At 45.4% G+C, this 14,425-nt stretch overlaps 1 protein-coding gene across 1 annotated transcript in view; it reads left to right on the top strand.

Moving 5' to 3' along the window:
* The window catches only part of MGAT4A (alpha-1,3-mannosyl-glycoprotein 4-beta-N-acetylglucosaminyltransferase A), a 142,317-nt gene that overhangs the window by 112,604 nt on the left and 15,288 nt on the right, over positions 1-14,425 (top strand). Inside the window, exon 12 of the mRNA XM_065408858.1 lies at positions 43-236. Coding sequence (XP_065264930.1) covers positions 43-236 — 194 coding nt within the window. The remainder of the gene's footprint in view (positions 1-42; positions 237-14,425) is intronic.

The following is a 14,425-nucleotide window of genomic DNA, read 5'->3' as shown; positions in this document are numbered from 1 at the left end:
GCCTGACCAGCTTGATAGCATGTTTGTCTTTCTTTCAATTAGGATAAAGACTTCCTGAAACCATTATTACATAAAATTCATGTGAATCCACCCGCGGAAGTTTCTACATCTTTAAAAGTCTACCAAGGACATACACTGGAAAAAACCTATATGGGAGAGGATTTTTTCTGGGCTGTTACACCCATTGCTGGGGATTATATCCTATTTAAATTTGACAAACCAGTCAACGTAGAAAGGTTAGTAATCACTTGTCTTTTGGTCTCACAGCTAAAGATGCTTGCTGAGCAAGTATGCTTGAGGATAGAATTGAGGAAATAATAAATTAAACATAATGAAAAAGTAATTTCATACAAGGTATCAAATGAAATGGATACTTTGCAGTTCAGTTTAAAATGTGCTTCAATCAACTTTGTTCGTTGTAGTTGACTCTATATTTTATTTAGAGTATTTTGCTACAAAATCTATTTTTGTAACCTTCTCCAGAAGTATAACACCACAGCCAGTACCCTGCCAGCAGTTAAAAAGACTGCCAAATTGAGTCTGTTCCAGTCGGTTGAAGGTGACTTTTTTTCAAGCCCTTTATCTTACTCAAACTTGATGTGTGTGGGTTTTTTATCTGCATCTGTGCTTGAATTTATGATTTGCTACAGTCACACAGAGGAGTGAAAGTGACCTCTTCTATTTATTAACCTTTAGGCCAGCTAAGGCAAGGAAATACTACTTTTGCTTTTATTTTTTAACAGAGTAATTTTAGTTTTGCTAAGTTGCCAATGTCCTCTCTTTTAGTTATGTTGGAGTCTCTTTTGTTTGCTTATTTTCTTTTCCCCTTGTACACTAGCCCAAGACTTCAGAAAGAAATTTTTTGTTTAGGGTATCTTTATATTCCCCTTATATTCTCCTTTCATGCACATTGTGCCTTTCTGCTGCCCCACTTCTGCAGACCCAGTGCCTTGCAGTGGTAACAACTACTGTTGGAGTAATCTCACTAGATACTTTCCTTGTGGAGGATATCTCAGGCTGTCAAGCTGCTCTTTCTGCCTTCTTGAAGTGAACCCAGTTGGTCAACTTCTTCCATGGATTGGCAGCAAGCTGAAGACTGAGTCATCACCTTAACCGATCTTGAAGATCTCAGATTCATTGAGTTTAGTATTTTCCCCACATTGTAATTTTTGCTCCAATTATTCTGACCAGTGAAATGCAGATCACTTGAGAGGTGAAAGAATTAAAAATTACAGTACTCTTCAGTTGCTTATAAAAGTCTTTTCTTCCAGTGTAGTTGTTAGGCCTGCATGGAATGTACCTTAAAGGGGGTACATACACCCCACCTTATCATATAAAAGTCAATACCTTTTACCTCTGGCAATAATATGAAATAGACACCTTTCAGCTGGAGAGTGTACATTCAGTGGTAGGTTTTTGATCAACTTCAAAGTTTCTGTTTCAAAGTTACATTGAAATGAACAATATTGTTTGTGTTTTTACTTATCCATTTTTGAAAAAAAAAGTGCATACTTTTGTAGATATGAATTTCAGGGAAAGGGGGTGGAACTAGTTAATTTTTATTTTGGTTAGATGCTTGTTTTATTAGGATGTGCCAGAAGCAACCTGGCAGTTTTGACAAATGCTCTAAACTTGCTAGGAAATGTCATAAGTAAACTTTGTGCCTCAAAAATGGACATGACTTACACAATATATTTGCTGAAGAGTGTCACCTCAGTTTATCGTGTTGAGGGCAGTGGTGAGCTGGAGCCGGTTCGCACGAACCGGTTGTTAAATTTTGAAGCGGTTTTAGAACCGCTTGTTAACTGGCTTCCCTGCGAGGGAAGCTTTGATGGGCTCCGGCCGGGAAGAGTGTAATTTCTCCTCCCGGCCGCTGGGGGGCGCTGCGCTGAGGGAGCCATATGGGCTGCCTCCTGGCCCTGTTGCTGCTGCTGCTCCTCGGACCTCTGGCCCCTGGTGGGTCCCTGGCTGCTCTGCTGGGCTTGGCCTGCGTCCTGCTGCTCCCAGCTGCTCTCCCCATGTGAGTACCCACCACGCTGCCCGCAGCCATCCCCTGCCCGCAGCCAGCCCCTGCTACACCCCCCTGCCCGCAGCCAGCCCATGTCGCACCCCCTGCCTCCAGCTAACCCTGCCCCACGCCCCTGTCTGCAGCCAGCCCCACGTCCACTGGTGCCCTGCAGTTCCCAGAGCAGTAACCCTGCACTCCTGCTTCAATGAGGGGGGCAGGGAGCAGCTGGGACCCACACAGATGCACACCCTAGGGCGACCAGACAGCAAGTGTGAAAAATCGGGACAGGGGGTGGGGGCTAATAGGAGCCTATATAAGAAAAAGACCCAAAAATCGAGACTGTCCCTATAAAATCGGGACATCTGGTCACCCTAGCACACCCCCAGGGAGTGGCGGGGACCCACACATGTGAAACGGAGCTCATTTCTAGTTCAGACCCATCTTTTTAAAAAAGAACTTTAGGTAGGGTTAACATACATCCGTATTTTCCTGGAGATGTCAGGCTTTTTGGTTCTTAAATCGCCGTCCGGGCGGAATTTTTAAAATTGCTCCCAGGAAAATACGGACATATGGTAACCCTATTGGTACAAAAAATACATACTGTGGCACATCCCTTAAATCAGAACTTTTTATAGGGAACCGGTTGTTAAGATTTTAGCAGCTCATCACTGGTTGAGGGAGAGAAAGTGCCAGTCATTTGTGCAAAGAAAGGGAGAATGTGTCCATTCTTTTGTAATTGGCCAAATGGCTAATATAAGCCTATTCTCAGTACTGCCATGTCTCGGGTGCTAGTAACATTCAAAAGAGATGAGGATTACATGACTTTAATAATCTCTATTCAATGAAGATAATTCACTTTCTGAAGAAAATGAACATCTCGGATTCTCCTGCTTTCTCAAAGGAAGTTCACTGACGGGACTGGTATAACATTTTAAGTCTAAGTAGTTTTTCATCTGACGTGAGGCCATTTTCTCAATTTCTAATAAATATTGAAATGTTATTTGGGCTCTTATATCATTACCCAAAGTCCACACATATCAGTTTTTACCTTTCTTGAATTGTCAGAAGATTTGGGAGAGTTACTACTGTTAAGAATTGTCAGGGATATGATGCACTTAAGTGGTGGGATTTTCAAAAGCACTCAGTATTGACTTTAAAGGCAGCAGATTTAGGCCAAGTGACAAGTAGGTGGAGAAATAAGTTTGCAGATATATCATGGCTCTAAACACCAATGAGGGAGAGGAATGATTTACTGAAGTACACAAAGGTTATAACTGGGAGTAATGGGTTGAATTAAGAAAGGGAAAACTTAGGCTGAATATCAGGAAAACCTTCCTGATGGTGAGATGTAGTAGGATGTGGAATAAAACTAAACTAGATAAACACTAGAAAGTATACTTTTGGGAACAATCTGGATTTGTGTGGGGAGGGAACTTGATGACGTTTAGTATGCATGTCTTCACTTTGTCTGTGATTCTTGAAACCAATGAAAAAAGCCTTCTGAACCTGAATGAAACCTTGTCTGCCAAGCTCCACCCCAGAGTTACTGGTTAGTAGCTAGCTATGTTAGTAAAATCCTGATATATGAGCTTTCTAATGGAAATAATGACTACAAATCTGACCAAATGAATGGTGCTTCTGTAACAGCATAACACAGCAATTACTTGTTCCCATAATGTATTTTTCCATGTAAAACATTTTACTATGCTGAATTTACCGTTTCTGTAGTAATTTGTTTGGTTAGCTATAAACTTTTGATCCCTTTCTTTAAAACTCCATACTTCTGAGAATCAGAAAAATTGTTCTTTAGCAAGGATAAAGCATAAGAAAATGTAAGAGCATAACTGAACACACGGAAACCCAACTGTTTATTTTATCTCTTCATAACTTCAGCAGTTCAGCGGATGTTTCTTGTCCTAAGCCAACCATACTACAACAGGGATGGAGTGAACTGAACAAGACTCTGAAACTAGTTTTCCATTTCGATAACAGTTCTTACAACTGAAGTTCCTCATCCAGAGCACTGAACCCCCTATATAGTAAGCTAGAATCCCACTGTCATCTTTGCAATCTCTGATGTGCTTCTTCACACATCTCTCTATTTCAGTGCTGTACTGTGAATTCACTAGTTTTATTCTTGATAGGAAATCGGACATCAACATTTTGTGGATTGTTTGCAGAAATAAATCCATCATTAATTCTGGATGTTAAGACCCTCAAAATAGATCACACTTTTAAGATTACAAAAAGATGCAGTCACTTTAAGTTGTTACTAGGCTATTGAAGTCCACTTTGGCTATTTTGATATATGCTACTTGTTGTCCAAATGCACTTTTTTGAACTAAAAATGACAGTCACATTTAAAAGTAGCTTTAAACGCTTGACAATTCTATCACTGTAATTGTTGTGTCAAAGATACATTTCCTTTCTTTAGGCTCTAACACTTTGTAAGAGAATATAGATACCCCTTTTCTTCTTCAAGTGATTGCGCATGTGCATTCCACAATAGGTGTGCGTGCTCACCACGTGCACTGGTGCCGGAAGCTTTTCCCCTAGCAGTACCTCTAGGGGAGTGCCCCTAGCAACCCCTGGAGTGGTGCCACTATGGCGCAGTATAAGGGGCGCTGCGCGCTCCCCCCACCATCAGTTCCTTCTTGTTGCCAGTGAAGGTGCGTCGGAACTGCTCTGCTCCAGCTTTGCTGCAGCTTCCCTCTTGGACTCTGTAAATTCATAGTTAGTAGTACCTGAAGTTAGAAGTAGTTTAGTTTAGAGCAGGGGTCGGCAACCTCTGGCATGCGGCTCGCCAGGATAAGCACCCTGGCGGGCCGGGCCAGTTTGTTTACCTGCCGCATCCACAGGTTCAGCCGATCGCGGCTCCCACTGGCCGCGGTCAGCACATCCATCGGCCCGCGCCGCTTCCCGCAGCCCCCATTGGCCTGGAGCGGCGAACCACGGCCAGTGGGAGCCGCGATCGGCCAAACCTGCGGACGTGGCAGGTAAACAAATTGGCCCGGCCCGCCAGGGTGCTTACCCTGATGAGCCGCGTGCCAGAGGTTGCCGACCCCTGGTTTAGAGTTAGTTTAGTGCACCTGGGTCGGGGCATGCCCCGGGCTTTAAGTCGTGCGACACTTGCAAGCGGCCGATGCCTGTGAGTGATCTGCATGCAGACTGTTTACACTGTCTGGGGGAAACCCATCTCAGCGATTGCTGCAAGATTTGCAGATCCTTCAAACCTCGGACCAAGAAGGAACGGGACATTCAGCTCTGAGCCATTTTGATGGAGTCGGCCCTGACCCCGACACTGTTGCGCTGCTCCGAGTCGGCACCAAGCACCGCAGCATCGGTGCGCGGCGACCCTTCGGTGCCTTCCACCAGCTGGCACCGCTCCCTGCTCAAGTTGAGCGGAGTAGCCCAGCCCATTCTGAGACTACCTCCCCAGATGTTTGGGTGCCCTCCACGCCGGAGACCCTGCAAGCGGCCCGAGACTTTGTCTCTGCCGGTACCAGGGACACTGCAGCTGTTGGCTCCCCGGTCCAGAGGCAAGCCGCTGCTCAGATCCCCGCAGTCGCCGCCTGGACAATACCGTTCACGGTCTAAGGAAGGTTCCCGACGCCATTCCCTGCTCAGCGACTGCCCCATGTGCCATGCACGCCGCTCCCTGTTGACCCCCACCAGGTTGTCTGACTGGGTACTGACTGGCAGGGGTTCCAGGCACCGCTCCGCCTCGAGGGACCATAGACTTCGCAAGGAGAGCGTGCCCTGTCAAGACCGGGACAGACGGCACTGGAGGTCCTTGTCTCCGAGAGGCTACCGTAGCCCTTCGCGGTATGGACATCGATGCCGTTCCCATTCTTCATCTCGCTCGAGGTCCCCGCCGCGACACCGCTCCCGCGGTCCCAGGCATCGATCACCGGCACCTTGCCGTCGCGGATCCGCCTGTTGGAGCCGGTTGTGGAGCAGCTGCTACCAGCGGTACTCCCGCTCCTCCGTCCCGGGATCACGGTCTCATGGTCGGCACCATTCCCGCCGCCACCGCTCGTCCCGGTCCCGGGATAGCAGCAGATTGTATGCCAGCCCGGCCTCCCTTCGCAGTCGTCAGTCAATGGGCCAGGCTAGTCAGGCTGAACAGCCTGCTCCGCCGGTGCCATAGCAGGTGCAGTGGCACCGGGCTCCTTGGCTAGCACCATGGTACCAATGGGCCCCGTGGCCCCCGATGCAGCCCCCAGTTGTGGCTCTCTTGGTGGCTGGAGCCTCAGAGAGACCGTTGGCCTCCCTTTCTCAACCTCCCAAGAAGGAGTCGGTGGAGCGTTCATCCCCGGTTCTGCACGCGGAGTGGGACCAAGTGGTGGGACCTGCGGCACTGGTGGGGATGCAGAGTACCGCACCCCTATCCTCATCCTCCCCGAATGAGACAATCACAGCCCCTCCTCCGCTTGTCCCGCAGGAGGACTCTAAAGCCCACCAGGAACTGTTGAAAAGGGTGGCATCAAGCATCAACCTTCAAGCCGAGGAGGTGGAGGAACCCTTGGACTCCCTCTTCAATGTTCTCTTGGCTTCGGCACCGGGCAGGGTGGCTCTCCCACTCCATGAAGGGGTGGCAAAGATTTCAAACGCCTTGTGGCAAACCCCGGCTTCCTTGCCCCGCATCTCTAAGAGGGCAGAACGGAAGTACTTCATGCCTGCCAAGGGGCATGAATACCTGTACACCCACCCTGCCCCCAACTCCCTAGTGGTTGAGTCGGTCAACCACAGGGAGAAGCAAGGCCAACCAGCCCCTACTCTTAAGAATAAGGACTCGAGGAGACTAGATCTATTCAGTAGAGAGGTTTATTTGTCCTCGAGTTTCCAACTGATGGTGGCGAGCCACCAAGCCCTGCTGGGGAGATACGAGTTCAATTTGTGGGGCTCTCTGCCCAAATTCAAGGACTCCCTCCAAGAGGATGACCAAAAAAAAAGAGTTCAAGGCTCTGGTGGAGGAGGGTACGGCTGCCGCCAGGCAGCCTCGGATGCCACAGATATGGCTGCAAGGTCTGTGGCCTCTGGGGTGTCCATGAGAAAGGCATTATGACTCCTGCTGTCTGGGTTGTCCAGTGAGGTGCAGAACTCCTTACAGGACCTTCCTTCGATGGCAAGGCCCTGTTTGCAGAACAGATGGACGTGAAATTGCACGACCTGAAAGATTCCTGCACAACTCTAAAGACCCTTGGCCTCTATGTCCCGGCCCCGGCCAGGATCAAGTTTAAACCGCAGCAGGCTCCCACCCAGGCCACCCACTCTAAATATGAGCCCCCTTATAAAAAGTCAAGGGACTATAAAAAATGTCCGCAGCAGCAATCCCGGTCTGCACTCCAACCTGGGCCCTCCAAGGGTAAACAAGCAGGAAAGCGTCAGTTTTGGCGGGATGCCCGGGGGCGACTTATCAGCTCATACCAGGGATCCAATAAAGCTTCCCTTCTCCAACCAGTTGTGTGCTTTTCTCCTGGAGTGGTCGCAGCTGACCTCGGACCGATGGGTCCTCAACACCATCTTCCAGGGCTACGCCCTCCAATTTATCTCTACTCCACCCACTCACCCTCCATCCCTGTCCCTCTTCAGGGACCCCTCTCACGAGACCCTGCTCGAACAGGAGGTGAGGCAGCTCCTTGGCCCAGGAGCGGTGGCAGTGGTACCAGCAGAGTTCAGACACAAGGGGTTCTACTCCCGCTACTTCCCTATCCCAAAAGCGGGCTCAGGCCCATCCTGGACCTGCAAGGCCTGAACCAATACATGGTAAAGCGCAAGTTTCGCATGGTCTCTCTGGCTTCCATCATCCCCTCTCTGGATCCCGGGAACTGGTACGCTGCCCTCGATCTGCAGGACACCTAGTTCCACGTTCATATATTTGAGGGCCACAGGCGTTTCCTCTGTTTCACGGTCGGGCAGGAGCACTACCAATTTGTTGTCCTCCCGTTTGGCCTGTCCACTGCTCCCAGGGTATTCACAAAGTGTATGTCTGTGGTAGCGGCCTACCTCAGACATCGGGGGGGGGGAGTGGTCCAGATCTTCCCCTGTCTCGACGACTGGCTGGTGAAGGGCAGCTCCAGGTCGCAGGTGCGGGATCACTTGCCACTCCTCCTGTCCACATGTGCCACTCTGGGCCTGTTGGTAAACGACACCAAGTCCACGTTAGTCCTAGTGCAGCGCAGAGAGTTCATTGGGGTAATTCTGGACGCGACGTCAGCCAGGGCCTCCCTCCCAGTGGACAGGTTCGAAACCCTAAGGGAGTTCATCAGCACAGTCACAAGGTTCCCCGGGACCACAGCCAGAGCGTGCCTCCAGCTCCTGGGTCATATGTCAGCGTGTACGTATGTGGTTTGCCACGCCAGACTCATGATGCGGCCCCTCCAGCTCTGGTTGGCCTCCAGCTCTGGTTGGCCTCCGTGTTCTCCCAGTTCAGAGACAGGATGGACAAAGTCCTCAGTGTGCCCAAACCGGTGATCGCCTCTCTGCAATGGTGGTCCTCCCAGGGGAACATGCTCCACGGGGTCCTGTTCAGGGGCCGACCCTCGTCCATGGAGCTGGTGTCCGACGCGTCGGACCTGGGGTAGGGAGCCCATGTGGGAAACGTTCAGACCCAAGGTCTGTGGTCTGCGCAGGGCCTTGCCCTGCATATAAATGTCAAGGTCCTGACCTCTGACCCCCCATACACAGTGTTCCATAAGGATAAGGTCTAGCTCCGACCACATCCTTCATTCCTCCACAAGGTGGTCTCTGCCTGCCATATGGGTCAGGACATTTTCCTGCCGGTGCTCTGTCCCAAATCCCACACATCCGGTGAGGAGCGCCACCTCCACATGCTGGATGTGAGACGGGCCCTGGCTTTTTACCTGGAATGTACAAAGCCGTTCAGGAAGTCCTCGCAGCTGTTCATCGCCTCGGCCGAATGCATGAGAGGTTGGCTGATCTCCACTCAGCAGCTCTCCAACTGGATCACCTCGTGTATTCATACCTGTTACGACCTGGCGGGAGTCTCCCTGTCGCCAGTTGTGAGGGTGGCACACTCAACTAGGGCACAAGCCTCATTGGCTGCATTTTTGGCACATGTCCCCATCCAGGATATTTGTAGGGCTGCCACATCGTCTTCGGTTCACACGTTTACCTCACATTATGTGATTGTCTCCCAAACCAGGGAGGACGCCGGGTTCGGCAGAGCTGTACTCCGTCCCAAGTGTCTGTGAACTCCTACCCACCTCCAATATAGCTGGGAGATAAGAATCTTAGGCCACACCGCAAGTTTTTGCCTAAGGTAGTATCAGCATTGCACCTTAATGAGAGTATTCATCTCCCGCTGTTCTTTTCAAAATGTCATTGCTACAAGGCCAAAGAAAAGCTTCACACCTTGGATGTTTGGAGGGCTCTGGCATTTTACCTCGACCACAAAAAGTCTTTCAAATCCTCTGCCGGACTCTTTGAAGTCTATGCTGAAAGGATCAAAAGGGAACCTGTTCCAGCTCATTGTATTTTACACTGGATTTTTGATAGGGATTTGATAGCTGGGGGATTTGATAGCTGCTTTCAACTACCTGAAAGGGGGTTCCAAAGAGGATGGATCTAGACTGTTCTCAGTGGTACCTGATGACAGAACAAGGAGTAATGGTCTCAAGTTGCAGTGGGGGAGGTTTAGGTTGGATATTAGGAAAAACTTTTTCACTAGGAGGGTGGTGAAGCACTGCAATGGGTTACCTAGGGAGATGGTGGAATCTCCTTCTTTAGAGGTTTTTAAGGTCAGGCTTGACAAAGCCCTGGCTGGGATGATTTAGTTAGGGATTGGTCCTGCTTTGAGCAGGGGGTTGGACTAGATGACCTCCTGAGGTCCCTTCCAACCCTGCTATTCTATGATTCTATGACTGTATCAAGCTTGCTACGATCTTGCTAAAGTCCATCCTCCACCATAATAATGGCCCACTCCGCTAGCGCTCATTCCACTTTATCAGCCTTTTTTGAGCAACATTCCTGAAGTGGACATTTGCAAAGCAGCAATATGCTTGTCTGTACATAGCTTCTCTAGATACAACACTATTACTCAAGCTTTCTGGGATGATTCCTGCTTTGGCAAATCAATCTCTCTTCAGATAATCCAAAGTCCTAGCACTCATAAGAAAACTGCTGGTGAGTCACCCACAGCAATATGTATATGTGCACAATCACTAAAAGGAGAAAAAATGGTGTTTTAGAAGAATGTAAAATAACAGTAAGCCTGCTATGGTGATTTCTAAGAAGAATACCACATTTTAACATACGTGTAATCTGATATTCTATAGAATGTTCCTTTTTTTATTTTTAAAAATCATTTAAACATCAATCAGTAAGAGAAGATTATTAAAACCTGAGTTGTTTAAAAATCTGTATATAGAGAGACAAAACACATACTATAACCTAAATAACTACTACAACCATGATAACAAAGCAGCTACTTGGAGTCCTGAAAAACCACTAAGGGGGAAATCCTGGCGCCATTGAAGTCAGTGGCAAAACTCTCATTGACTTCAGTGGGGCCAGATTTTCACCCCCAGGATTTTATAAATAGACCAAACAGTTCACTAGGCACATAAAAACAAGACAGAAAAAAAAAGTAATACTTTTTCCAACTAAGTTAAAGTGCAACTGTAAGTTATACAACAACAGGCTCTAAAAAAATCAAGTTGTAGTTTAATTAAATTAAATGACACATGTTCAGTAAGTATCACCCGTTGATAGAGAATTTTAATTTAAGGGAAATATTTCCTTTCTCAATATAGAATATAAAACAAGTGATGTTCATGCTCCTCTTCAGTATCAAGCTCTTTAGTATCTTTACAAGCCAGCTGTGAAGAAAGGAAAGCCTTGTCTTCATCAAAAGTGTAAAATAAGCACATTTTATAAGTACATAAAATTTGAAAGGACATAAGGCAGAAGCCTAAAGACAGAACTTTAGCTCAGAGAAACAATAATTAATTCTCTGTACCAGCATAGATTTTTGAAACATGTTAGAAAATACACATTGTTTTTATTTTGCTAGAAAAGATTACTTCTATTTCCTGACCTGATTTATGAGCCTTGTGCAATCAACAGCTGATCAAACAGGGTACAATCAGCACATGATTTTGCAAATAGAAGAGATGAAGAACTGCTGTTAGAGATTAAACAGTTTAAGTATGGAAAGGGGAAGATTAAAATCACAAATAGAAGTTAAAAGTGTTGACATGGAAGATTTGTACAAATCTTCCTTTTTATGATTTTCAAGAAAACCCAGGACATTAGGCTTCAAGAAAAATTTTCTAAGGTTTCATCACAATGGGCTATAATCCTGATTGAAGCTTTTTTTTAGAATATCAGTAATAAATAATGCATTTCTGCCTAGGGAAGTTGTTACTATCTTTAATTACCACACCAATGAGAGTCACAGTGCTTTTTCTTAGGTTTTCACAGCAATCAGATTGTGTTGGATTTCATTAATACAGCTCTACCCCGATATAACACGAATTCAGATATAACGCGGTAAAGCAGCGCTCCAGGGGGGCACGGCTACGCGCTCTGGCGGATCAAAGCAAGTTCGATATAATGCGGTTTCACCTATAACGTGGTAAGACTTTTTGGCTCCCGAGGACAGCGTTACATTGGGGTAGAAGTGTACTTATTTCAACAGATTATATTTTTCTCTCCAACTCGTATGTTTTTAGATACTACATCTAGTTTACTTTCAATGGAATCAAATTCCAGATTCTGTATTACATTCAAGACATACAGTGACAAAAACCAAGATTGCATGTGCAATGACACGGTCACATACTATTTTTCATATCTTATACAACTTTTTCTACACTAGCAATGTGAATCATCTTGTACTTCTATGTACATTGAAACAAAGTAAGAAGAAAGTAATTTATATTATGCAAGGTGGACATTGTAAATGGTTGAGGTTTTTTAAATGACACAAGAATTAGGTAGTTATTAACCCTTGCACAAACTCCATACAAAGAAGGTGTCAGGGATAGAGCAGCTTCTTACAGTTTCATTTTTATGAGGTAGCTTGATGTTACATTTACAACATAGAAATTAATATTACTTTTCATTGACAGACTTATTTTATAATTTCCAAACTGCTGCATGTTTAAATTTGTAACTAAAATATTCTTTTACAGCTTTTATTTTTTAAGAGAATAATTTAGCAATTTTCACTTCTGTTTGGAATAATATACGTGTGTGTGTGTGTGTGTGTGTGTGTGTGCTTTCCAGAATTTTAATGTTAATGAATGATTCTGAGGCTATTGTGTTTAAATAGCAGATAGATGAGACACTATTGTTAGTGATTTTAGTAACAAGAAAAATGCGACTCAAGCAGAAAAAATACATATTTCCAGTGTTCCCATGGGTTGACACCAGTAAATCCCAGGCCAGATGTCTTAGTAATTCATGAACCAAAAGCACATCTCTCTACACATCAGTCAGGTCTCGCAGCTAGAAAAATGTTCTGTAGCTCAACTCCTCTTGGGCCTTGTGCTTGTTATCCACCGAGAGGAAGGCACGCTTACTGCAGACAGCTAGCTAAATGGTACCCAGTGCAATAGCAATAGAGTTTTGATCTGCTGTCAAATAATTTTATCTTTATGAGAAATAAAATTCTTATAAATCTGAAGTACAAGAATATACTATCATTAAGGCTCCATGTTTGTCACAGAGGTCACGGAAGTCACAGATTCCGTGACCTCTGTGACTTCTGCAGCGGCCTGTGCGGCTGGCTGGGGAGCCGCCTGAGCAGCTTGGGCAGCCCTTGGGCCAGTCGCACCAGCTGCTGCTGGGGCAGTCTTGGGGCCCCCGCAGCAGCAGGAGTTTGGGTATGGGGGGGCTCAGGGCTGGGGATTGGGTGCAGTGCTTACCTGGGGGGAAGAGGGGTAGCCTTAACTTACTAAAACGTAGCCTTAACTATCATACATAACTTTATTTGTATTTTGTATGCATTCTTTGATTATGGTAATAGACCTGATCTGTCAAAGAGAAAATACACATGTGTATGTGTTATTTACATAGATGAAGAGAGATAAATGAAAAGGACAACTTTGGATGGAAGGAAGCCTGGAAACTCATTTAGGTCAATCATTTCTGTAAATCATATCAGACTGACATTATGCTAACTTTTGTATGTTGCAGTGTTGCTACAGTGGAGCTGATAACTGCTGTAAATGAACAAAATCACCCCCAGTGTCTAAATGTTAATAGCACAGCAGGAAAAACACTGCTACTATTGCAATTTGTTCCCCATTACCCCTCAGAGAGCTTGATGACTATAGAGGAATTTCTTTGGTGATTGTTCTCAGCTCTGTCCTGCTGTCAGTAATAAGAGTTGTGAACTAAAAAGTGATGAAGAAAAGCACTGTTCCTGTCTCTATGCAAGAGCATTTTATGCATTTGCGTTTTTAAAAAGTCCCTTATGAAAAAATATTGGCGAGTGAGAGTGGTAATCTCATTAATATAGTGGTAAAACTCCCACTGATGATTAGGGTGTTAGAATGCATAAAGCCATCAGAATAGATCTAAATGCACATTTTAAACAAATATCTTTCTGGGCTGCTTTGCTGTAATTTTGTCTTACTTATCACTGAGACCTGTAGTAAATGCTGGAAAATGTACTCCTTGTATGTTTTTGAGATTTCATAAATGTTTAGAAAAAGGATTACAAATCTGGTTTTGCAGTCCTTAATCCAGGCAAAACTCTCCATTAATTTCAATAAGAGTTTTATCTGATAAAATCTGCAGATTAGGGACCTGTGTATGATAAATTCTGTTTGTATGTTAGCATTGTGTAAATTCATGTATTGAACATTTAACAACAATTGTTAAAGAGCACAAATATTTTTCTTGAAGAGTTTACAGAGCCAATGTCCCTGGAGCAGATTCTGTTCTGCTACTCCTATGCAATTCCTGTTGAATTCAGTGTATGCCACTGAAGTCAATGGAGCTTGCATGCATGTATCTGACAACAGAATTTGGCACTGTCTCTTTCAGGGCCCTGATCCTGTTTTAGGATTTTTTGTCACCCTATCACTCTATCAGAGAATTTCCCTATTCAAGAAAGCAGATGCTTAAAGTTAAGCATGTGCTGCTGTCTGAATAGAGATGTTTTCCCAAATCAGGACTAGAGCGCCCTGTTTTCCTCTTCTGCTTTCTTTTAATGATGCTTTCTGTAAGGATCATTAATCACAGGAAAAAAAAAAATTTCTTGCAGATAAAGATTATGTGGATTAATGGCAACTACTTATCCAGCTCTAGACATATTTAACACTGACAAATTGGAAATTTTATGTCTGATTACATTTTAATAAATTGTAAATTGAGTGATTTTTTTCATAATTTTAGTTAAGTGATAATTCTTGAACTAGTTTTAACTGAGTGGTGATGCAT

The sequence above is a fragment of the Emys orbicularis genome, chromosome 1 (assembly GCF_028017835.1).
Source record: "Emys orbicularis isolate rEmyOrb1 chromosome 1, rEmyOrb1.hap1, whole genome shotgun sequence".
NCBI lineage: Eukaryota > Metazoa > Chordata > Testudines > Emydidae > Emys > Emys orbicularis.
The sequence above is the reverse complement of the archived record's forward strand: the minus strand, read 5'-3'. Positions and strand labels throughout refer to the sequence as shown.